This window comes from Perna viridis, chromosome 4, assembly GCF_037379345.1.
Source record: "Perna viridis isolate PV_CMFRI_1.1 ecotype Kerala chromosome 4, ASM3737934v1, whole genome shotgun sequence".
NCBI lineage: Eukaryota > Metazoa > Mollusca > Bivalvia > Mytilida > Mytilidae > Perna > Perna viridis.
In genome coordinates this window covers 13,385,073-13,412,531 of record NC_142448.1, presented here as the reverse complement: position 1 = coordinate 13,412,531, position 27,459 = coordinate 13,385,073, and the positions used below count along the sequence as shown (strand labels likewise).

The 27,459-nt window shown below is 32.1% G+C and overlaps 1 protein-coding gene across 5 annotated transcripts in view; it reads left to right on the top strand.

The window, feature by feature from the left end:
- LOC148618931 (sodium/calcium exchanger 3-like) overlaps nt 1–26,858 on the top strand; it is a 34,287-nt gene extending 7,429 nt beyond the window's left edge. The window contains exons 2-13 of one of the 5 annotated variants that reach the window (XM_088578310.1): nt 2,501–2,554; nt 9,661–10,340; nt 13,418–13,435; nt 16,021–16,071; nt 17,602–17,834; nt 20,631–20,836; nt 21,098–21,336; nt 22,633–22,865; nt 23,112–23,217; nt 23,742–23,920; nt 24,463–24,792; nt 26,062–26,858. In XM_088578310.1, the coding sequence (XP_088434436.1) occupies nt 9,683–10,340; nt 13,418–13,435; nt 16,021–16,071; nt 17,602–17,834; nt 20,631–20,836; nt 21,098–21,336; nt 22,633–22,865; nt 23,112–23,217; nt 23,742–23,920; nt 24,463–24,792; nt 26,062–26,301 (2,493 nt within the window). In that variant the 5' untranslated portion in view covers nt 2,501–2,554; nt 9,661–9,682 and the 3' untranslated portion in view covers nt 26,302–26,858. Of the gene's footprint in view, nt 1–2,281; nt 2,555–3,893; nt 4,016–9,660; nt 10,341–13,417; nt 13,436–16,020; nt 16,072–17,601; nt 17,835–20,630; nt 20,837–21,097; nt 21,337–22,632; nt 22,866–23,111; nt 23,218–23,741; nt 23,921–24,462; nt 24,793–26,061 lie in introns of those variants that run through there. The other 4 variants (XM_088578308.1, XM_088578312.1, XM_088578311.1 and 1 more) reach the window with 4 other exon arrangements.
- Nucleotides 26,859–27,459: the final 601 nt, after the last annotated feature.

Below are 27,459 nucleotides of genomic sequence, written 5' to 3'. Positions count from 1 at the left end.
GATTTCCCGGAAGTAAACAATAAAATGCTAAATGGACTTCGGATGTTAATACGTTCTACATCGGAAATTTCGGACAAGTCCAGGCTACAAACCACTAATTCTGATTCCCATTAGTCTCAATGTTAATTTGCTCATTTTCAGGGTATCCTCAGTAGTTTACCTTAAGTTTAACCTAACCAAAACCATATATCACATAAAACATACACATGTACTGCTATGTCACTTAAAATTTCACAAGGGCTTTACTACCTTGCAGTGCATCATTGAAACTCGGAACTCGTCTACCCTAAAAATAGACTGGGGAATCCTAAAAATTCTTTATTTAGACCATCTTTATTTATGGTTCCACCAATTAGTTTATTAAAGTTTGAGGCAGCATACTTTGGGCTCAAAATTATCAGAATAAAATTCCCTTTATGAAAAAAAGTTCATTCATTTAAAAATATTGTCAACTCTTTTAATTATGGCATGCTAAAGGGACTACTTTGTACCTTGGCGTAGGACTTTTTTGCGTACGTTCCAAATTGATGGTGCAGTTGATGGTCTGTAACCTCAAGACTTGTGCATTCAGCGACGTTATATTACATTAAAAAAAACTTTGACAATAGTATATTTACTGAGCAAAATATTACAAAATTTCTTCGACTTCCAAAAGGTTAATACTCGAAACTTGTTTCATAAATTTTAAAATTACGCATTTAGCACAAATTAACTGGCTTGCTATGCAGATAAGATGTACTTGTCTGTATATACAACTACACTTGATTCCTAGTTTCTTTACCAATTTAACTGCGTAGTTTGCTTTGTTGTTTGTCATTGGGGTATCCATCTTAATCTCCAGTCAACCATGTCGTTGTCATTCTCGTCATGGGAACTATCGTTAAAGCAAGCATAAATAATGCAAGGGAAAAAACAGAATCAATTATAGCGCCCTTTCCAAAGCCATGACACAAAAAGACCGAAATGGAACTTTATGATGAGATAGTTAATCAATATCATATATTTATCAAGTATAAAAACTTAAAAGCTCTAATTGCTGGGTTTATCAATATGTTTCACGTAAACGTATCCATCCGTAGAATGTAACATCACGGTATACGAAATGTTCATCGACAACATGTTATATCATGTCCACACGATATACCCAAACCCTTGAACTTTTTGAGAAATGATTTATATATGCTGCAAAATGATTAAGACAAAAATTTGGCTTTCTATTTAATTTTTAGGGGACAGCAACAAAGAATTACACACATTAACACTCTTGCAGATTCAAAATTTACTTGCATATATTTACGACACTTTTAAGTTTTTAAAAACAATTATCACCATTATTGTTTATTTGGAGTATTGCCACAAGGAATATTACCATTTTCATTTGCTCCATCTGTACCCTATACGGTAGTACTATAGTCAGTCATATGAAACCGGGCCTCCTGTAAACTTGGTCCATATTTAGGGAACACCTATTTGCTCTTCTTGTTAATATTAAAGGTGACAATGTTCTTAATGTAATTGATTAATTTTTCATAACTATAAATCCAAGAAATATATAATTCATAATCCGTGATCATCCGTTTCCTATAAATCATAATTACCCGTTACAGTAATTCATGTAATGAAGACACGTTTTGATACCCAAAAATGTTGATGTGTTTAGATTCATGGTTGAACTTCAATTGGTATTGTCTACAAATATCCTTCATGACATTGTGAAAAATAGTCTGTTGCAGTGACAAATTAGATTTAGGATTTTCTTTTGTGAAATATGCAATTAATTACTTTCCACTTATACACAGTTCGTGTAAATATGCAGAAAGCAGTAAAACTGTAAAATATAGTTTTTTTCAATGGCTATAAATTCTGACTATATCCCAAGTAAAATACTTTAGACCTGTGATTTAATTTATAACCCCAGTGGAATACTCATCTCAGTTTGAATGAGTACGACTGGGCGAAAGATGGTATATCTGGTATTTTATGGAAATACTAGACCCAAAGTACATATCTGCTAAACACACACAATTAAAACATTCAAGAAATTTCAAACGCAATAAGCTGCCCAAATGCTCCTAATGACGACTGATAATTTAAAATTGATATAAAACTCCACATTAACATGTTGGTCATGCTGAATAAAACACCACAATTGTGTTTGTGACACTTCTTCTGTTCACCCAGTATCGGACATTTAATTCTGCTTATTCGCATTCTCAAGACCGTGATCTAAATCCCAGAAAAAATCGTCAACAGTATGACACGGCATCGATCAAGGTGATTTTCTCAACAAGAGCTCAATAGCACAACGTATTGGTTTATTGGTTTCTGACTGAGATATTTATATATACTCTGTGATTTAGCCTGCAAACAGACATTTATTAATTCATTTTAATTATTTAGAAACACAGAAAACCGGCAATCAATTTTAAATATAAAACAGCACTATTTGATCGGGACATTTTGAAAGTTTTTAAAATGTGGATTATTGAATTTGTTTCAGGACTGAAATCGACACATGTGCTGTGGCTTAAGAAATAGGTGGAATAAAAATTAGGTATGTAAAATATCTTGTGTTATATTATTTAAATATTTTATTTCTTCAAGAATTACTCCATAAGAAAGTTTTCAGATTTTACACTTGTTTCAATTAATATCAGATCCATAATTTCATAATTGCTATATTTCATCGTTTTATATCCCTGGTACTATGAAATGCTAGTCCGTATATATTGCGTTCAATTCTTTAGAAAATGAAAACTTCAAAGTCGAACCCTAATAACTTTTAAAGTATGTAAAGCCGATATATACTAGGAAAGATATTTGGGTTCGGTTAACAGAGTTCAATATATATATATATATATATATATATATATATATATGTACATGTATACGCTATAAAATGGTCTGTCATCCCGTGAAAAATATTGTATTTTTTTTATATAAAATGGTTTGTAGACGTAAGTTCAGGAAAGGATGCATTATGGAACTTTAAGGAGTTTTCTTAAGACAGTTGGGACCTCAGTGATAAAATTATACAAAATTACTGAAATTACTTGAAGCCCGTTAGTTTGCTGCATTTCTTATGCACAAGTAAATAAACACCAGAAACAAGAAGTTACAAGATGGTAGGTTGTTTTCGTTGTCTAAAATGTTGCATAACATCCCCAAAACATCTCGTTTTTCCATTGGGATTTATTGTATAGTGAATTCATTGTCTAACAGAAAGATCTAAGTACTTTTATCATTCTTACTAGAAAGTTATATTTTCTTAAGACGTTATTGATCTACTAGCAGGAAATTATTGTCCATTCAGTCTGCTCTTTTGTTTCTACTGTAAAACTATTTTGTCCATTCAGTCTGCTATATTTTTCTGCTTTGAAGCCATTTTGTCCATCATTTCTACGATACATTCAGTCTGCTATGTTATTTCTTAAGTTATCAGGTTCTTCATAATGAAAACGTATTTTCCCACGGGAAATTTGATCCGGTCCACTCAGTCTGATATATATTGTTTCAGACAGAATAGATAATATACACCCCGAAAATGATACATTGTTACTGTAGGAAATGATAGAATATTTAAAGAGAAAAAAAACTTCCTGGTTTGAACGTACGGATTTGCAAAGCTTTCCGTTAAATTAAAAGCTAAATTAACATTTCCATGGAACACAAGACCACAAGCTTGGGGAAAACAACTGCCCATATCCAGCCACTGTCTATGGTATTTTCGTCACATTGGTGACATATGGCTTCTATTTCTTTAAATGTCCCTTTCTAAAGCTGAAACACGAATCGCCATGACAGTGATCTGTAAAACAGGATCTATTTTTGTGATTTTGTTAGAGGTATCTTTCTTAACGATTTCATGACGTCATCATAATTGATAAAACACCTTAACAGCTAGTCTTCAGTGATAGGAAAACAATGGAATATTTGTATCTGTTTAATATTGATTTGATACGGAAGGCAAATGTTGGTCAGTTGAAATACAAACTCTACAATGTTTAATTACAAGGTAAAAATACATTTTAAATCTTTTTCGGTGGCTTTTGGTATCGTTAATTGCAATTAATCGACACTTTAAATGTTTTTTTCTTATTTCGGCCTGGTACATGTACGTCTTGTTTTCAACGTTTACCGCCTTTTTATTCTGTATAATGAGCCATAACTGTAATACGGTTAGTGAGTCCATGTCGACACAGCTAGACCATTACACTCTTAGTTTCAGAGTTTATTAATAAATCATGACTGTAAGCTCATAATCCAGAACATATTAATTGTTCTCCTATATAGTGGAAAATCTAAATCCACTAAGGTGTGAAATACTGTTTAAATGAATAAGCAAAAAGTCTTAAACTGTTTCCTGAAGTTTTGGAAACTCTCTTTTCGAAATTAATCGTGTTCGTTCCTGGTATAGTCGATCATTTTTAAACTATTTTTATTTTTACATTTCGGGTGTCCCTTCATTTACTTCATTTAAATGAAATCAACAAAAGTCATTTATACTGAATTAAACATAATTCAGCCTAATAGTTTATTTTACACGTAACTTACAAAGGTTTTCAAGTTTACTAAGTTTCTATAGTTGAATAACCACAAGAACAACTTGATTGTACTAATAAGAAAAAAAATGTTACTTTCATTTTTCTCTTGAAAATCCGACTGAATGTGACTACTCGTTGTTTGCTTTATAACTAACTATATAACAAGTATTTTGCACTTCCCCATTATAAATGTAGACCACTGCAAAGTTTGAAACAGAGTTAAAAGATTAATAGTGAAAATATGCGCAGATGTTTTACCATCTCACGACTGGAAAGCCTGAAAATGAAACTGTTGGAAGTTTAACATATGTCGAAATTTATTTACAAATAACGAGATCATACACTATTCTGGACTAAATATCAACCCCCCCCCCCAAAAAAAAAAAATAAAAAAAATACGCCTTTTATACGAATATAATGCTACACATCGTTGCAACAAAAATGAAACAAGACTTGAACAAACAGCAATCAAAATTTCAACGTTGGGACTTTTCATCAAATATTGGAACAATTGGTTTCCAAATACAATCTCCCCTGATCCGAGTTTAAACTATGGATTTGGAAAACTTACGAAACTTTAAGCTATTTGCAGTGTAAATATGATACCTTTTAAAGTTATCAAAGTTACATAAAACCGAATACAAAACAAATGAATTCTAATTAGATTGGTGGAAATTATTCTGTTATGTAATCAATATGTTTGTGTCACTATAGAGATGTATAATCTCTCTGTTTCCTATTAATTAAAATAAAGCTGTTAAAACCAGTGAGAAACGAGCTGCAATGAGCTATCAATTATTGTTTGATATCATATTGAATAATTTATTGTCCCGCTATCAGATTTTGCCATCACAGACAAGGTCCATTATAAGATCGAATTTAAACGTCCACTTTTAGCTTTTTACTCATTTTCGATCTCCAATCTTGTAATCTACGCTTGCACATATATTGAGAAAAACAAACGATCAGCGTGTTATTTTGTAATTTATTCGGGAAAAAAATAACGAAGCCACCCACATTCATACGATGTGGAATCAAAACAAGACCAAAGTAGGTTGCCACGATGTATTCAACAGTGTCATTGAGTAAATAGATCGAGAGCAAATGTTTTCGTTTAGGCCCCATCCATATGTACATAAAACGCAAATCATTGCGGATCAAATGCGATGCGTCTGTCCTCACAATTCATATCAAATGATCCGATTCCAGTTTGCATAAATGATAGCAAATTTTCATTGAAATTCACAAGAAAACAGCATAATCTGTTGTAAATGCGAATTGGATGTTATTTACATGTGAATTCTTGAACCCTTTCTGTAGCCCAATGATCAGAGGGGATGTCACGAGCTGTATTCATTTGTTGAGAATTTGATTCTAGTAATACAATCGATGTGCAGCACGCGTGAACCAAGCATTTATGTTATTAATTTGGTTAAGATTTCTCTTAAATACACGAAATGTGAAAAAAGTTGTTAATGTTGTCTAGAAATTGTAAACATGGCGCAAGAAAACAATTATATGAATATCATAAATCATAAAATGTGGTGATACAATAAAAATATGGAGCTTGGCTAGCGTTCATTTATCTTTTCCCCACTGAAAACCATTTATATTGTCCGAATAACACAACTAGTATATTAAGACCATTAGTTAACATATACTAATAATTTGCATTGTTCCTGGAAGTTGTAATGCAAACTGATTTGCAGGCAGTACTTTGATTACTTATGATATCCTGCTTGTGAAGCAGTTCAGCGTTCCTTGTTTTGAAGACAATAATGATAAGAAGACATCTTTCTTGTATTTGAAGATTTGTCGTCTTAATTAACCACTACCAAATCTAGTCATACCAGTCGTCATTCTACTTCAATTGTCAATTATATCCATAAAAGAACAATTAAAATTTTAAAAGTAACGTCTGCGGGTGAGTAAAGTTTGCAGGTATTAATCATGAATATTAAATTTACTGCGGGGTTTTGTTTGTGCATGCCCAATATAAACTTCCTTGAGAAGAAAAATATTTTGCTTTACCCCAAGCCCTACTATGGGGAAGTACATGTCACGTGCGCTTATTGATTACCCCGCAGTAAAGCCAAAAGGGTCATTCGATACTATGAATGATGCATTTGAATTGTTAATTGTCTGTTACATTATTTCACAACTCGGCTTACAAAATTTTGTGGTGTTAATTTAAAGCAATTGCCAAGCACTAAAGTGTTAAACTAATCCTTAGGTAGTTTGATAAATGTGAAACTTCAAGTTCTCGATTGATAATCAACATTTCTGGTATTCTTAGAATCGTTGATTGTTCACTTTACTCTAAGGAATTCATACGGATACAGTACCTCCTACAGACGCGTTATTAAACTGTTAATTAGGAGATATAACCACTGCAGTTAAAGACACTACAGTTCCTAGTATTTACTACATACACCAATATTATCTTGATGTTGTGTAAGAGTCATTGTTATTGTAAATGGATTCGGTGCAATTTTTACATAAAGTATGATAACATCAATGACATAACTTTTGAAAATACAAAATATATGCTGATTGAAATGTTTCTCATGCTTTAGTGTAGTCAAAGCAGTTTAATTTGATGAACACCATTATACAGATTGGCTTGTGGAGCAGTATGGAATTCTATCCATACATAGGCCTAATTATCTAACTACTTCATTAAACCATCAATATTTATTTGTCACGATCACAACGAGACCAGGCATTTGCTTTAAATTAGAAAACCGACACTTATGGTCAGCTTTTATCATTCATTAACGGCGTGTTACACTAGTAACAACTACTTTAAGGGTATATCAACAAATGCAAGGAACTGTCAGATTTTTAACTTTAGACTTAATTTTTATACTCAAACAACATTTTACATTGACTAATACTTATTAGTATTTAAACAATGATATAATCACATTTGAATATATACTCGTATGATATCGCTTTTTCACAGCCTTCACACCTCCACATACTCTGTATTTAAACCAGCCACTCCACGCAAATTATCACAGTACACCAGCAATAGATTCGCAAATTCTGAATGAGAACTGGCTGGTCATATCCAGTGTGAGCAATAGTAGAGCACATGAAGCAAAACAAGACATTTTTTATTTGTTTGTGTTTTATTGATATGTCACTGTGATTTTGTTAAGTTCTCCATATCTGCTTACTATATTATCTCCAAATCTTTAGTTGGTGAAACAAGACAACATATTCCCTATACATTTTCACCCTATCGTTGATTTTCTCCATTAACCTGCATAAAATATAAATAAAGGTAGCTTGACCTATACATAAATAAAGAACCCAAATCAATACGCCCGGAACGTACAAAATAATGAAACGAATTTCAGAACGTCTGTACTTAGTACAGAAATAAAAAATAGACGGCCACGTTTAAAGCATGAATTCAGTTGTAAAACATTTGCGATATTTAACAGGGGATTTGGAACTTATGATATGTATGCAAAGTTTTATTAACTTTCAGTCAAATCGAAAAAAAAATTAACTGACAAAACCATATACAGTACCGAAGAAATATGTGAAAAAAATGTCAATAACTATTGTTAATACTTTGAAATAAGTTGAGGGGAAGATAGAAAATCAAAAAGCCAAAATAAGGAGACAAAGTTATGGAAATAGAGTCAAATGGCAAACAACATTCAAATAGCAGCAACACACAGATAAAAGTATGATAAGGCTCGGGTCCGTGTTTAGGTGCTTAAATTAAATGTCACGCTGTTGGAATACGAACATGTAGCGTTTTAAAGCTAAATATGACTCTATAATGACATGTTCTATAAAAGAATTATCAATGACCAATTATACTTACTGTTTGTTTGTTTGTTTGTTGGGGTTTAACGCCCGAGTAGCAATATTTCAGCTATATTCAGATGATGAACATGAAGTGGATGATAAAATGAACATGAAATAATGATGAAATGAAAAATGGGATGGGACACAAGGATAATGGGGTCGACAAATTTTGATTGCCACTGGAAATAGGGAGTGGTGGGTAGGGTCGGGCAAATTAGCCTCCTGTGGCGGAGTCCTATGGTTCCCACTACGGGAGAATACCACAGTAGGGTTCTTTAATGTGTGAGGAACGTGACATCTTTCCCAACACGGTGCACCACTATGGTTTGCGGTCAGGTTTTCCGTATTATAGCCTGACAACCCCAGCATGTAACTCGCCAGGGGTACCCCATTCCACCACCTGGGGCACACAACGCAGTTGCTCTGTGGGCAGAGCGCCCTAGCCCCTGCTAGGGTTCTGAGCACTATTTAGTCGCCTTTTACGACATGCTTAGTCTTGCTGCAGGCCTAACATACTTTCTGAGTTCAATATACCACCTGCACAGTGTTTTTGTTCTTGATATTTATTGTATAATTGTTTTAATCCCATGTTAATGATGGTCAAATATTGCCGCAATCACCATTCCAAATGTACCACCAACTTGGATTGAAAACATTAGTTGATTTCACATTTTTAACGAATACGAATTAAAAATAGATTTGTTGACATTCATAAGTAACTTACTAATCCATTCAAAGACGATTAAACCTTTTATGTAGTTTTATATTTCTATAAAAGTCAGTTTGTATGTTAAAATAGAAGTTTATAACAAAAGACAATGCATCTCTGTCAGTAGCAATGATATTTGAAACAAAACCGGCTCGATTGCCTCGCGGTAGAATGTATGGGAACGTGCAAAGTCGTGGATTCGATCCCCGATGGATTATACCGAAGAATCACTGCTTCTCCGCTGAACAGTGACGACTGAATAGCCCGGAGTCTGAAATAAAGTGCCGAACTGGAATAATACGTCTTTCTTCTTCGGACTGTCGATCCTATGTGCCGGAACATTAAAATCTGGGTCTGCGTATTCACAAAGCAGGGTCTGTTCGATAAGTGGATAGACTAGATCTCGTCCTGAAATGCATGAAATAACTGCCATATGATGTAAAACTACAATCAATCAATTGTTAACAATTATCTTGTAAATGCAAACACCATGGTCATTAACAGTGTAGATATTTGTTTTAGAATAGGCATATCAGTAATAATTTTTGTATACTGATTCGTATTTCTCTCTGATTTCAGGAATAAGAAGATAATTTAAAAGATGTCGAACTGCACGGCACTGATCTTGCCTATTCTGGATGAATCGAACTGGCATGTTGCAGTTCGGGCAATTCTCTACTTAGTTGCCATGCTATGGTTATTTCTTGGAATAGCTATAGTAGCAGATACGTTCATGTGCGCAATAGAAAAAATTACTAGTAAGACTAGAATAGTTAAGATAGCAGATTCAGAAGTAAAAGAGGGTACGAGAGACGTAGAAGTTAAAGTGTGGAATGACACTGTCGCTAATTTAAGTCTTCTTGCTTTCGGTACTAGCGCCCCAGAAATTTTGCTCAATGTGATAGAAATATGTGGAAATAAATTTGTGGCAGGAGAGCTAGGTCCTGGAACTATTGTTGGATCAGCTTCCTTTAACTTGTTGGCTATAACCGCTATTTGTGTCATTTGTATACCGAAAAACGAAATTAGAAGAATTAAACTTGTTCCTGTGTATGTTGTGACGTCAGTTTTTAATCTTTTGTCTTACGTATGGCTTGCATTAGTGCTCATGGTGATCACACCCGACGTTGTGGATTTATGGGAGGCAGTTGTCACATTTTTGTTTTTTCCTATGCTAATTTTGGTGTCGTACGCTGTTGACAAACGTTTCTGTTGTAAAAGAAGCAATAAAACGTCCTCGGAAGTGGAAATTGGAATAGGTAAGCTTAATATAGGTGTTATTATATTTCTCCCATTACAAGCCAGTGATTAAAAATGCACGAGGATTTTTAACCACATGGTGGATATTAAATTTTTGGAGAGATTTCCCACCGTCCTACATTGTCCTAGTTTTCTACTGAATTCATGGGTGAAATGGATTAAATTCTTCGTCAGCCTACTCTTGATTTAAACTATTTGAACCGCTCGTTGCTGAGGAAGGGTCTATATTTCAGTATCATTTCAAAGCAATATTCGCGGCAACTATTATGTAAAATTCACAAATGAATTTGAACAAGTCATGAGACGAATCATCATGACGTTTTGTTTTTGTTCATAAATTTTATTTGCGTGCGTAAGCATGAAAGCAAAATTGAAAGCAAAATAATGATAAGATAAGAAAATATAAAAACTAAAGTTTGAGAAAAATGTGATCAGGCAAGTTGTGGTGACACTAAAGGAGAATACAAGTAGTACCGATGATAGCTATTCTCTTTGTAGACGTAAGGAAAAAAATGACAAAACAGAGAAACAAAACAATTAAATTTTACAGATTTAACCTAGATAGTGGAGATGAGATTTAGGCTGCCTTTAGCTTTTGGAAATGAAAAATTGAGCAATACTGGCATACGTATACACACACAAAACATAATACAAGACAAGACAAGACAAGACAAGACAAGACATGCATATTCATATTCAGATAGGCGTTCACCCCCTTAATTAGCTGTATGGACACAAGTAATATAGACATGAAATTATGTGAATCTAGATACATAAAATCTGAATAATTCAACACCTTCGCTTGCTTTTGGGGAAAGCTTTATTTCATATTCTTCAGATTTAGAAACCCATGGTCATAGAATATTTATTCATTACAGTTTTGCAGTAAAACATGTACATGACTTATTATTGAGCGGCCAATCCAAGTGTTTCTTCCAAAATTAATCAATTTAAAGTTCCGTTGATTTATTTGTAGCTCCTAATCGCTTTTCATTTTCCTTTTTTTTACCTGAATAAGGTTTCATAAAATGTGAAAATAAAGTACTACGAAAAAAAAAGAACAAAAAATTACAACAAACAAGAAAAACAAAGCTTAATTTCAATGTAATTTCCACTGCCTTCCCGAGATTTCTGTGACAGACTGACCAAACATTTTATCTCAAAATTCAAAACCATTTAGTGGTCACATATTGTTCTCACTCTGACGTAAGAAAGTCAAATACGACTATTACATTATAAAATGTTAGCGAAATTGCTATATTATTGAATAATTTGAACACATGAAAGATCTTTTGATTATCCATTACTGCTTAATCAAAAGAGGCAGCGGATATTTTGCAGGGTATTAATGCAAATGTAAATTGAATTGTGAAGCACTTTAGCTAACATTCAAAAGGTTCCACAAAGAACGGAATATTTTACGAAGATGTCAGAAATCAATAGACCTGGTTGAATTCTAACTTTTTGTGGTTATTTCTGCCAGCCAAGTTCTAATAAACGCATCGTTTGAAAAGAGGTTTCATGGTAGGATGTTAAATGAATTGATTAGCTTAAAAAACATGTTTTGGAAATGTCACATACATATTTTCTCTCGGTAATCAAATATATTGTAAAAAGAGTCACTGACTAACCGCCAATCATAAATATAAAATATTACAAAACAACCCCCATATTGTGTTTACTCTTTCTCTTATCAAATTCCATTAAGTGATCATGGTTTTTGATGATTTTATGTGATGTTTAATTTATTCGGAAAACAATCAAAACTTGACGATCAGTCACGTTTTGTTTGTTTTTACAATCGTCTGTAAAACTTGTTTTGATGATAGAAGGTCTGACAGTTACGGCTTTTAGACACCTGGCACGTATAGAGGTTTTAAGAAAAAAAAATGGATTCAAAGATTCTTATTGGTAACATAGTACATCTATGAGTATTAGAATGGTTAATTTTACCCTGAGATTTTATAAGTTACATTAGATCCATCATTACAGAATGCACAACTTTTATGATTGTTTATCTTTTTTTGACGTATTGATACAGAAAATATTTCACAATTTACATTCTTATTTTAATTCTTCAACGTCGATCTATGTATTAAAATATACTGAGTGATATCTAACAATAATAAGTTGCTCAAATGAATACGACTAGACCCTATCCTGTTTCTGTAAGTAAGAACTTTGCCAGAATTTTACACATGGCAGTTTTTTCAGTTATAAGGAAATAACGATAAAAGGAAAATGAACGGCTGTTCAAACCCAGAATCACTACAAACACGTCATTCTGTTTAATGTGTTTGAGGACAGTATTACGTAATTGGAACCATTGGATTATATCACGCCATTGCTTTATCAAAGAACAACCTTTCCACTTCAATTCAAAATAATGCTTGTTTACTTACAGGAGGTAATTGATTATTTTTATTGAACATTTGTTATATATCGTTCAGTTGACGACTGTAAATTTACATCAACTTTCAAGAACACGACTCGAAATATGCATAATTAGTGAATGATCGAAGATTTTTGTAAAACACGAATAAAATTCGTTTCTGCAAAAATATTACATGTAATATGCCTTGTCTGTTTACACACATTTTACAATTATATCTGTGTGTTAGGAAAGGAGGAACTCAACGTCTATCCATTTAAATATGTGATTGTGCTGATGTTTTTTTTTTGTTTTTTTTTTTATAAACAAAGAGCATGAATTATTCTTTCTGAGACTTATACTATAATTGTTGCTGCATTAATCCCAATCTCTTTGAAGTGCTTTAGTTCGTTGCTAGAAACTTTGCAACAATGATGTAATGACATGCAAATGACTCATCAAAGTCCCATGTTACAAGATTTTTGATAAGGACATGTCAATTTGTAAATCAATGATGTTTAGTAAGTTCTTTTTTTATTATTAATGTTTGAACATTTTTTTTTGTGTGCGTTTTTTTAATTACATCGTATAACAGCCAGAGACACTTATTAGCCAAAAGCTTGGTATATTTTTTATCATCATTGTTAGGACAAACCATATAAAAATCCTTACGCCGATTTTAAGACGCAAATATTCTCATTCCAGGACCGAAGAGTACCGAAGGTAATGTAGAAAAGAAATTTGGTCTTTATTTTCGTAATCTAGTTGCACGGGGAATGAACCTTTACTAATTAACATCTACTAATAGCACTAGTTAATATAGAAAACACTATGTGAATATTTCTTCTTATCTGACAATTGGCCAACTCGCATGCACTATCAACTTAGTTGTCATTTTCAAATGTATATATGAGTGCTTATTGAATTTTGGAGTATTTAGTTGTAATACAAATATATGTGAAACGGTTTTTTTAACCGTGAAGAGTGTATGTTTCGGACAGTTTTGTTGCTTTCATTATTTTCAAAATATTCACTTAGAAATCGTGGTCTTAAACTTAACTGCATGAACAAGAGTATGTATTCTGTACCAACATTTCATGCGTCTTCTCCACAAAACCAGCTATACACGTTTCTTTGATTTTTGATACTTTTCTACTCTTTAAACCACGTATACTTTGTGTGTCTCTGATTCTATTTGGTTTTTTTTTTACATATCGTCGATGGTTGTTATCTCTATCTGCTCTCAAAATGATCAGTTATTCATGCGTCTTGAATAGCGTTTTCTTCATATGTTGCCAGGAATCAATGCATCTTTGTTTCTGATCTATTCGTCAGTCTTTACGGTTCATTTGTTGTGTTTTGATGCTGATCTCACAACAACTTAATATTTCCATACATCTCAATATATTCTAACTGCCATATCGGCACTCCATACTTATTGTGACGGCGTGTTTAATATTCACCTTATCATTTTTCTGTCCGTTTTATAAAACATTGCATTTTGCTATTTCAGTAATTTTCTGGACAATGATTATTTTAGTGTGTGTCACCTTAGATGCAAAATCATCCATTTACCAAGTGTTTTTATGCTTATGTTTTTATGGCTATAGTTTTAGTATCATCATCTGTTTGTTCTTTATACTAATTAGATCCTGTTTTTCTACATATAAACCATAAATACAGAAAGCATTTTACTTATCATGACGTATTTACTTTTCTTTGTTATATATTTATACACAGTAGCTTTTGTATGATCTGTACTTAGACTGTATAAAAAGCACTTCTTTTCATTAAAATTCATCATCGTCATTATGAACACTATAGCTACATAGGAAGGTGTTTCTATATTTTTGTTAATTAAGTTGTCATTAAGACAAGTAATATATGATGGAGTTAGTAACCCCAATTCAATCATACATATTATGCTATACTTGATATCTTCTTCTGTCCTGGCATTGACTAAGTTCACCAAAGTTCGCATAGAAAATCTTCTCGTTGGAAACGCTGAATTAAACAATCTTACGAAACAATGATAAAGTCTTGCATTATTACAACAGATCAATATTGAAGGTGACAGACAATAGCAAGACTTACTACATTTTTTATCAAATAATTAATCATTGAAAATCTTATATTCTCCGTAAATCAATTATTACCTAAATGAAGAGGAATGATTTTATCTACGTCGCATCTAAGTAGAAAATGCACTATCATGGAATAATCACATCGAGATGAACGACTACACAGGCAAATATTTTTCATGTGAAGCTCATGTTAATCGAGCTTCATGTGAAATTCATGTGAATTTCACATGAAATTAACGTGATTTTAACGTGAAATTCACTTAACACTACTTTCATGTTATCAATTCACGTGAATTTCATGTGAAGACTCGATTCACCTGAATTTAAAGTGAAATTTATCACGAAGTTTATTTGCTCAATTCAGGTGGAAATCATATGAAATTCATGCGAAAATCACGTGAAATAATTTTTCCTGTGTAGTCTGCTCAACTGATTTCATTGTTCATATAATTATATTTCTTTTAGTTAAGAATTAATTAGTCATCGAACCTTTCAAGATAAATTCCAGAATTTAAAAAAAAATATGTTGTCTTGCTTTATTCAATTTTCAGTACGAGCATATTTATTATGAATTTTCGCATTTATTAAAAATAAAATACTGCAATATTTATACTTTTGTATCAATACACCCATCCGTGACAATCTTCTTTGAGGGAATAAGGGAAATCTCTCTCCTAAATTTGTACACACTTTTGCACCATAGCCAGTCATAAATTATCTAATATACAACATTCCTAGTTGAAAAAAAAACATTGCAGAGATTATTAAAGATATGTGATAAACAAACCTGTGCATGATATATAGACAAGGCCATACATTATGGACTGGGAATTACAACTTACTGCCACTTCTGGGATAGGTGTAATAATTTTGTTATTTGAGAAAAGGTACACCGTTAGGTAAATTTGTGTAATCAAGGGAACCAAGATTCGAGCAGAAATCAAAACAATATAATTCAAAGATAAAAGACTAGAAAGGGAAAACAGACAAAAACATGAAAATCCAAAATAATATGTACATATAAATAAAAGCAAATGAGCAACTCGGACTTCACTAAAAACTGGAAGCATGGACCAGGTGCACCGGTAAGGTAAAAGTCCTTTGGTTTTCTAGAAACACCTGCCGAGTTGCTCATGGAAACACCGTATTGATCGTTCATGATGACGACCATAAAAAAACATCTGTAGTGATCACTTCAATATTGTAAATATTTATTTCATTTAGGTGAAAAATCAGATACTACGATTAAAGATGTCAAAGTGCGCATAACAATAGGTAACAGGGATGCATGAAATCTAACAAATCCCCAAGACTCAAATCTTTATCGTCTGTACCCAATCATTGTCCTTGTTTAAAAAGTGGTAAACAATCCAATATTTTGAGTTTTGTTTTTAACTATTCACTTTTACGTTACATCGTATTTGACTGGTTTTTTTTGCTGTTATTTAAGCTTTACTTATTTGATACATGTACAGTTACAGAGAGAATATGATTTAAGTTATCATTCATTATTCACTTACCATAAGACGATAAAAGTTTGAATCTACAGTGTCGCCATATTTCAGTACTTTACTAACATGGAATGAACAAATGTATATTGTGTTAAGCTAACGTTGCCAGCTTGGTAGTGTCTACTTATTGTGGCCTTAGTCTTATATTATAATATCACGCAAATAGTATACCATTATATTAACAAAAGTATGAAAGAAGTATGAAAAAAAACCAAAAAAAAAAACAAACAAACAAAAACAATTAACTATTACCATTTTAGTTTGTAAAAAAGTTTTTCGTAACCTTGTCCTACATTCTGCAAGATCATACCATATTTGCGTGATATCATAACTTGCAGATTTATGTTGCAATGCTCGGTTGCTTTTGTGTCTTATGCAAATGTAAATTAAATGCAACTAGATATAATTATTACGCACAGCGTAATAGAATGTTCCACGAGCTTCCAAGTTGTCACGGGAGCATTTTAAATCAGTTTCTCCATGATTATTCTTTTTATATTCTTATTTTTTAATAAATCTTTGTATGACGGCCACTTTTTGATTTTTTAATATGGCCGATGGGCAGCCCTTCTGGTGACCTATTTTCAAACTAAGTATGTCCTTCTACATTTTTTGTAATTTTTTGACATATTTTTTAAAATTTGAACCTCGGCCATTTTGAAATGGTGGCCATGTTTGAAATTCCAAAACCTTTGTGTGCATCTACATAAGATGGTTTATATTTGTAACAAGCTTGGTTTCAAACTTTCGATTAAGGGAACAGAATGATAGTTAAAGTAAAGCTTACTTTTATCCCATTCAAATACGTATGTTTCTCTAAGCTGCTCTTATTTTAGTATTACATATTACAGTATTACATCGTTTAAAGTCATGTGACTACAGTAGCAATAAATAAAAAAAAAATGTCTATTACTCTGTTACTACTTCTTTGTCCATGCACATTTTTTGATATAATGTACTATTGATCGGTTATGGAGATAGTGCAAGGAATGAACACCAACTAAATGCTTGTTTGTATGCTTTGGGAAAAAGTAGTTGCATGAGTTGTTGTCGTAGTATTTATCTGGAACTGTGATAACATAATACAAAGCAATTAAACTGTATATTGCTTTTAAGATTTAGGTAACCCTATTTTGTTAGATGTGTATATATTGCGGTTAACATTTATCATTGCAATTTATCATATTTTAATCAAACGTTTTAATCCAACGATTATCACCATCAAAGTGTATGGTTGTTGTTGACTATAATTATGAAAAGAAATATCTTTTATAAGACAAATTTATTTTTAAAGATTACGACAATAGTGAAAGTACGAATGCCGAAGAGGAAAGAGCTGAAATCATACATCTAGCAAAAGAACTTGGGCGGAACAGGGATCTTTCTGAAGAAAAGGCAGCTAAACTTGCAGCGGCAAAAATAGCACAGAACGAACACCACAGTTCAATGTGGTACAGAGTAAATGCTCGACGGGGGCTGACGGGAGGACACAAACTTTTACCGCAAATCAATTCAACACTGAAAGAGGTTTGTAGTGCCTCAAAAGGGTTTTTTTTTGTTCATCCATTGAAAAAAAAGATTTAATGTATTTTTGTACATTTTCCCAATACTTAACAAGCAGGTTTTCTAATAAAAAATATTGATTTTGGTTGCTGCGCGAAAAAAATCTGATCCAACATCAAATCCCAGCCTAATATTCCCTGACCCCCTTTGGATAAAAATTGTCGTAGCCTAACAATGAAATGCAGTATTCTGCAACACAATATTTAGATATAACATTTACATTTTGACTTGTACCATTTGATAGCTGTTTAAATTGACAACACAACAGAAATTATTATTATAACCATATGAAACTTAAACAAAATATGTTCAAGGAATCAGCAATGTTTTGTTTTTAAGACTGATTGCATTATTTAAAACTTAACTCTGCAGTCTCTTGTACAATGATATAACAAGACACAAGTAAATCATATTATTACAAAACAGGCTAGAACTCTGTGAAAATACTAGCAGCTAGTACTTATGTAATTCATCAAGTAATGCACACAGAATGAATTGAGATCTTTTGATTTATATAGCTGTGAGAAGTATCCTAATGGATTGTATCCAACTAATACATAATGTCCTATTGTACAATGTGTATGAATATAGATGATAGTGGTGTTCGCCGGAAGCATTATCCTGTCCGTACCAGGGATTTAGTATAGTGTTATTAATTCCAAGTTATTTACTTGTGACCTTGGGGAAAAGTCTGTTTATAACATCTGTTAATAACTTTCAGTTGATGCCCTAATTTGTAATGCATTAGTTTTTTTACATTACTAGTTTATACCACACAAAAAACTCCAAAGTCTACTTAATGTTCTAATTAGGAGATATTTTGTATTACACCAGACTATAGATCCTCCTTCCAAGTTTTATGTTTGTTAAATTTGATAGCTCTTGGAAATAATTGAGGTAGATACAAATGATTTTATTTAATTACAGATAACGTGACGAGCATTTATTTCTTAATCCGGAACAAAACTGTATATAGTTTTAAAGTCTGGAGTCAAGAACGTCAAGATATATACAGATTTTTCTAATAAATAATCTACAATAAATTAGCTTTGAACTTAAACGTTAGTTGTGAATTCTATAGAAAAAAAAATCAACACTGATTGGTGTGTTCGTATATTTTTTTTTAATTATTTGAATGGCATCCTCCCAAGTCAGGGTTTTGAATGTTTAAAAAAATGAAATAAAAAGATATTGTCACCAAATGCAAATCGCTTTGAACATCTCAATTGTTTAAGGTTAAACAACCCAATCGCCACTTTCAAGATCTGAGATTTTCGTACGGTCTACTGCTAGACACAATTCTGTTTCCGTGATTTTACGCTGTTATGAAAACTTAAAGACTATTTTTTTTTGGGTAAACTACATCGAAACATTAGATCTTTCTGTACTTCCGGCGCTTTACCGATCAACCAATGCATATTCTATCAACACTATCGAATCATAACACTTTGTAAGTCATTTACCTTAAAATCAACTTTTGATGTAAATGTTGGATATCTCATGCGTTATTCATTAACATGATACAGTCTCAATGAAAACTATTCCTTAACAATGACGAAGTTTAATGTAGAATTTGTATACTGATTTTGTATGAAGCATATTATTTTTTTCGTCTTTAAAATTGTCTATATATAATGATTATAGTCGGTCAATCTGATTAAAATTAGATTGTATCAATTGTTCCATTCAGTCACTACATGATGTTACTGAATGGTACAATTGACAGGTCTGATTCTAATTAGATTGCTAGTCAATGGCAAGTCTTAAAATTCCAGTATCTGGCATCATTTTATTATTACATACAAACTACTGATGTTGCTAAGTTTAATGTGTTATAGACCTTTTACCTTAAGTTTAACATAAAAGCTGAATTTTACACTAATAGCCTTGAAAATACCTTGCAGTGTGACACTGGCTCCTAGAAGACAATGAGCTAAAAATAGAATGGGAATTCCCCTCAATTTCACAAAAGGGGTCTTCATTCAGAATTCATAAAAAATATTTAATTCAGTAAGTTACAGTGACTATTTTATGTAAAAATATAATTCCTGCAAAACACAAGCTCACTTGTGTAGGTTTGATGTGCACTTTTTCCACAGCAACATAACACATGTGCACTAAAACTGGTGTAGGACTATTTTTGCGTACGTTCTGTCTAAAAGCTCATTTGGTTGATTTAGTGGTATGTAAAATAAAATCTAACTGTAGGGTTTTTTTATTTTATCTTTAACATAACAGACTTGAAAAAAAATCCATTTTATAAAAAAATGAGGATTAATTTGCTATTATAATAACCTATCCACGATAAACCACTGCAGTAAATGGTTAGAAATTGTATGAGTGGTATATTTTTTTTTAGTTATTGTAAGAAAAAAAAAACCAACAACAAAGAAACTGTTTTGTTTATATATGCCAGAATAAAATAGTAGGAACTCTTAATTTCGTTGTAGATATATAGCTTTTGTCTTCCTCTAGGATCTTCATACTGTTTGTTGTTCGTTGACACAGATATCATTGTTATTTACAATTGTTAAGGGGCCATGAAACATTATTATTCCCTGTGTTATAGACAAAATATCGACACAGAGCATAATCATGGTGTCTGTTTGGAAAAGAGAACTCCGATCGATTTATGAAATAGAAACCAACATTTCTCAAATAATGGCTGACAAATAAATTCATGTTAGAATGATTGTAGTGTAAGATGCTGGTATCATGTCATTACCTCCTAAAATATTTCCATAAGAACCTTTGTTTCAGTTGTACGAAAACGTCAAAGTAAAACAGTCGCAGATATTGACAGATATTCATTCCACTGCAAGCCTGAACTTCATAGATCTCAGCGATGGCGGTTCTAATAGTGTTGTGGAGTTCACAGCATCATCTTGTGCAGTATTAGAAAACGAAGGAAAGGTCAGAATAGGAATTAAAAGATTTGGTAAAATGGATGTACCTGTCACAGTCTTGTAAGTGCAAGTCACTAAATGTTTTAACCATCCTGTTATAGAATGCCAGACAAACCTGAGTTGTTTTTCTAAAGTTTTTTTAAGTCACGACCTAGAAAGTGTAAAATCATCCAACAAAGAAAGAATACAGTGGATTTTGACGGAGAATTTACAAACCAAAGAAAGTACTTACATTTCCATTAAACTTGTTAGAATAAGTTAAACCCATATACATAGTAAGGATTTTGAAGTTTGTATGGTTTTGTCTCTTTCAATATTTAGGGTAGAGACGATAGATGGCACTGCAGAAGCCGGGAGTGACTATAAACCTATGAAGGAGTTTGTCGAGTTTGCTGTCAACGAGTCACTTCGTGAAGTTCACGTGGAAATTATTGATGACGATATCTGGGAACCAGATGAATTCTTCTTCGTCAAGCTTCATCTTCCAGAGGATAAAAAACAACACGATGTAGTTCTGGGAAAAGTTTCCATCAACCAAGTAACAATTATCAATGATGATGGTAAGTTTTGTGACAATTTTCATCTGGAGTATTAAAGTACTCTAAAACTTATCATTTATCATCTTTGTAGTTGTCGAAATTATCAAAAAACAAAATCTTGATTTCTTATTCAACTTAACAAGCAAGTTCAGACATGGGTTTCATAAAAAATCTCAAATTGAGATTTTCCTCAAAACCTTTCGTTTTTCCTCAAATCTCCAATTTCGATAGATTTTATCGGTCAAAATTTGAGTTGTGGAAGAATTTGAGGAAAATCTCAATTTTTTAATGAAACTTAGGCCAGATCCAATAAAAAACGTCACGTTTTATCCGTATTACATAGTATTTACAGAACAACGGTAACTACAACAAATGTATATTTATAGAACACCGATAGAAGTCTATAAAAGATAGAGTTGTAAAACGTCTGTCGTAACTTATCCACCTCGAGGTAAAAAAAACCTCAACTCTGTTGTAAATAATAATATTTCGTTCATTCATTCACATATTCACTTTATTGCATATTAATTTACAAGGTGTGGAATTGATTAGATTAACGAAGTCTCCAAATCAATTTACATACTAAGTAACGACTCTGCACAATACTTGTTGAAAAACTCATCAGAGTAAATTGATCAACAGATCTTTATTAGCTACGTTCAGATGTTTGGTTTTTAGAATACCAACATGTGGTGTATGATTCAGGTCACCTTCGTTGCTTTTTCAAATAAAAGTACTTTTAAATAAAAATTATCAACTACTTTATTCAGACCCTTCAACTAGCAGTTTTTAAGGCCATATTTTTTTTGTGTCATTAACATTGGAAAATTTATTTGTTTAGAGTTGTTGTCACAATATGAATATTTATTTACAGTACTCTCAAACGACACTGAACTGCGAAAAATTATTACCGATAATGAAACATTTATATTATATTAAATTTGTTTATTTCTGTAAAATACTTTAATAATGAATGACATTTTGAAAATATATTTTTTAAATGTTTTGGATCAAGTACTCTTATAGCCAGAGAATATTGGAAAGTTGTATTTTTAAATGTTTTACATGATTAATCTATGTGAAATTGTGTCTCCATAACTAATGATGTTGTAATTTAAAGCGTCACATTAGCTTTTAAAAATTGTGTAATTTTTTTTTATTAATTGACAATTAAAATAGAAAGGAGGCGAAAATGAATGTAATGGATGTCTCATAAGTATAATATAATGCAAAAGAAAAGTTTGAAAGAATGTCTTAAATTAAGTCAGTCAGCTGTAAAATGAATATTCTGTTATATCTGATATATATATCTTACAGAGCCTGGAAAATTTGAATTTTCAAAACCTAGCTACATTGTTCGCGAAAGTAATGCAACAGCACAAGTCATCGTCAGTCGAGTTAACGGTGCTGACGGTGAGGTAACAGTTAACTGGAAAACAACCGAAATGTCTGCCAAACATAATGTCGATTTCGTTGGTGGAGAGGGTGACCTCACATTTAAACATGGCGAAACGAGTAAAACGCTGTCCTTCGCTATCATGGACTCGGAGGTAATTCATCTAGTCTAAGACTGTAAAATTTGTTATACTAGCAGTTGAAATCAATGTAATTATTCTTTTTGAACGTAAACAAATACCGTTTTTTCTTAACTGCATGTGTTTTTTGGTTAAAAAATGAATATAATTTTAAATGGAATAAATCATAAAGTAGTTTTGTTAAAAAAAGAAATAAGTAAGCTAAGGCCTAATATTAACTGACTGAACAGATATCACATTAATATCTTCCTATTGTTTTAGTTACCAGAAAGGGATCATAGTTTTCAAGTTGAATTAAACACTCCAACAGGAGGTGCAGAGCTGGGTAAAATACCCAAGACTATTGTTACCTTGGTTACAGATGCAGGTACAGAAATTTAAAAAAATGAATGTGGCACTATCAAAATATCCTAACAAAATACAGAAGCAATAGTAATAAATAAATCATAAATGTATTTAAGAACCATATATATCAAATGCATCCATATTATGGTTTATTCATGGCCTATGTATTTTTTCTTCTTGCTTTATTTATAGCCAAGTAAACTTCCATTTTTGATCTAATATCATTATTTTATGAGGCCCAGAAATTAATTCATTTTGCAAAAGCGTGACGAACTATTGCCGAGAATCTTTCTGTAGTCACGTAGAGTGAAGTGGCAATGTTGAATTATTCAGAAGTCAATTTGTTGTCAATTTTATTGCTCAAAAAATTTGTGGTGCAGTAAGTTTTTTTTGTTACATTGAACAAAATATACCTATCGATTGAACTCAAGACTATTTAACCTAAATACTAAACAGATAGTGACAAAAATCTTTCTTCTCAGAGAAACGACTAAAAAAATCGATAAATTTCATCACGTTTTTTTTTATTTCTCGTCTTTATTTCAGAATTTGATGGTTTGGTTTCAAGAATAGCAAATCAGACAAAACAGAATCTAGATGGAATTAGGTTAGACACGTCGTCGTGGAAACAACAGTTTCATGAGGCAATGAATGTCAATGGCGGGGATATAGATGAAGCGTCAGGATTAGATTACGTCATGCATTTTTTGTCATTTTTCTGGAAGGTAGATATTATCTGCATCTATGAACTATTTTAAAAGGAACATTCTCCAATCTACGCGCCATTAAACTAAAAAAGAAATTAATTAAATTACCGTAACTTGACTGTACATTTGTATAAATTCAAGATAAACTTTTTTTTAAAATTTAGTCGAGAAAAATGTTTGCTGGCAAGAATGCAACCTAATCTGTTTGAATCTTTAACAGTGATTAAAACGCATCGAAGCCCATAAATAATCCATGTTAATTAGAAATGACCGATTTATTTCAAAAGGAAACTCAAGTAAGTTTCAGTGATTAACAGTAATGTCTGGTACGGTTTTTATAAGGTTATATGATAATATAAGTATGCATGGTTTTATTTACTATAATGAGGTCACCTTTATTCAATTATTTCCTAATACGGAATGCAGAAAATTTAATACATTTTTACAGGTTTTTGAGATGAAATATCGATGGTGTATATTCACATGAGAAGATGGAGCTTTTCATCGCAAATTGTAGAATTACCAAAACAATGCTGTACATATATTTACTTTTATTCCAGGTATTTTTCGCATGCATTCCACCAACAGGAATATGGGGAGGTTGGTTGACATTCATCTTTTCATTGTTAGTAATTGGTCTGCTGACTGCTATAGTAGCAGATCTCGCGACGATATTCGGATGTCTGCTTGGTATTAAACCAACAGTGACAGCTATTACCTTTGTTGCTTTAGGAACAAGCATGCCAGATACTTTTGCCAGCAAACTTGCTGCTATCAATGAAAATTACGCAGACTGTGCCATTGGAAATATAAATGGTAGTAATGCCGTCAATGTATTTTTGGGTCTTGGTTTACCATGGTTACTAGCAGCCAGTTACTGGGAGGCAAAGGTATTTTTTTTTAAGTCTATTGTATTATTTTCAAAACATAACACATAACACAAACTGTAATTTTGCGACTGTATATATATCATTGCTTAAGATGAATCGTGAAAAAAAAACACGTTTCGTAAATATACAGTATATATAATTATAAAATATTTTTAAGGTGGTAGTCTCCACTTGAGATTAAAAAAAAAATTCAACAAGTAAGCCTAAACGAGCATAATTATTTCAAGGTGTTCATAATTTGTATCGGTTCATTGAACATATACTACATTTGGCTGTTATTTTCACAGTCTGGCTGTGTTTATATCTCTTGGACCCATCAAAATGTTCCCCGTTTTTACTTTATGTTATATGCAGAGCTATGGAATATTTTTATCAAGACTTTGCTAGAATATTATGAAATGGTAACTTCCTGTAGGTCAAAGTCACTAGCATGTTTAATCACATTCAAGAATGGGTAAACCTGATTTTTAATATTTTATATAAATGGATATCAGAGGACACGAACCTAACTGTGCTATAAATTATCTTGAGGAGTCAGGGTCGTTCATTTTACTTTCTACTATTATTGTATTTATTGTAATCATTTGGCTTTTGTCGTCGTCCGTAGATGGTCAACCAAAATCTGACTAATTAAAATGTTCAGCATGATGAGATCTGCAGTGGTCAAATTTTCGTGTTAATCTTTTCAGCCATGTTGGAGTTATTGCCCATTTCGACTTTTTTTCTGGCTATCTTTAATGTTGTTACTTTAAAACATTTTTACTTCAGAAACTACCCAACAGAATTTAATAAAAATCATTTTAATTGTTCCTTAGGTATTAGCGTGTGAAAATTTTATCCAAGAAAAAAAAATAGCCGCTTTTACAAAAATAAAGTGTTGCTTATCGAGCCAGGTGAGCGATTCAGGCTATTAAGAGCCTCACGTTTAGTAGTCTTTAGGTGTTGAAATACCGCTCAAACTATGATTTCTGTTCATTTACTTATGTTTCATTGTTAATTCTGACTTTTCTGTTTATCCACAGAATGTTTATGGTTTTGTGTTAAGGAATGGTTTGGTTAATTGCTGAAATGCATGTCTCGATCATTACTGATTGATGTACTCTTAATTTGAATTCCCCCCGCGAGGTTTGGAGTCCTTTATTACTTTCTTATCTGATACTTTGATATAAACCGTAGCAAATCGCATTATGTTGTGTTTTTCCTTTAAGGGAAGTTAAGCATCATTTTACATGTTTGATTTTACTAATCTCCTCTGTTTATATTTTCCAGGATACAACGTTTGAGTATAAAGCGGGCAGCTTGGGATTTTCTGTTGTAATCTATCTATCAGTTGCTTTTGTTGCCATAACCGTACTCTTCATTAGAAGGAAAATGAAACTGTTCGGAAATGGAGAACTTGGGGGACCAGTCAAAACGAAATGGATAACAGGAATATTCATATTTTTCCTCTGGGTATTTTACGTGGTCATTTCGTCTCTCGAATCATACGATATTATTAAAGGTTTCTAAAAGGCAACACTGAGAATAATTAAAACAAAACCCTTATTGCACCAGGGAATTGCGGAGTCAGTCAAATGTTCAATGACTTTTATGCCACTTACAGCCAATCGCCTGTCAGGACTGTTTCATTATGGAAATGTAAAATCATATCATCGGATATAAAGTATGTGGGACAAACTAGGCAAAAATAAAGATTTCCAAGTAATTGTTCGTAACTAGTAGAGTAGTACATTATTCAATTACAACTCAATTAGCATATCATATTGCATAACGTATTTAGATTAAAACGACATTATCACAAAAATAATAATAGGCAAAAAATTTAACAAAATTAAGAAATTTCTTCACGTATCATGAAAAGGAGCTCAAACGCTTTTGAAAGGAGATGCAATATAAATTTTGTTATACCAATTATGCACGAATAATGTGATGATTTGTGAACAAAATAGTGCAGTATTACCTGTGATATATACATATATATTATACTTTATACTTGTTTCTTGTTCTTTAAAATACATTTATACTGTTGATTTTCTTTAGTTGTTTATTAAATTAATTTCAGTTGTGTCTGTTGTTTTTTCTTTAATACATGCAAAACGACAAAAATAATTATGAATGATCTACGTGGCACTGAAGACAGTAAGTTGAAACCAGATGATATGCAATATTTTCCCTTTCAATTCAGACGATTTAAATTGGCAAGGATATGCATTTCTCTATTACACAAATTTGTTTAAAACATTTTTGAGAAAATTTGGAAAACTTAGTTTTTGGCTTGAGTAAATTGTTTAAGTTGATAAATCATTACAAGGAGTAATCAAGGGAACCAAGGTTATAGCAGTAATCAAAAGAATGTAATCCAGGGACAAAGACCAGACATGGAAAACAGACACACACAACAAAGAACACAAAGTAACTAAAATCATACATACAAAGTAACAAAAGTAAATGAGCAACTCATACAAGAAGACAAATAATTTTTGAAAGTCTCATTTTTTTTCATGACGAATGATTCTCCTAATAACGACATACATCGCATAATCCGCACAAGAATCATTTTAGTTTAAGGCTCACTTTCATGCCAGTCATCCAAAAATAATTATTTTTGTTTAAGTTATGAAGAAAATGCGAGTTACAACTTACATACGTGAAGATCTTGACTTTAAT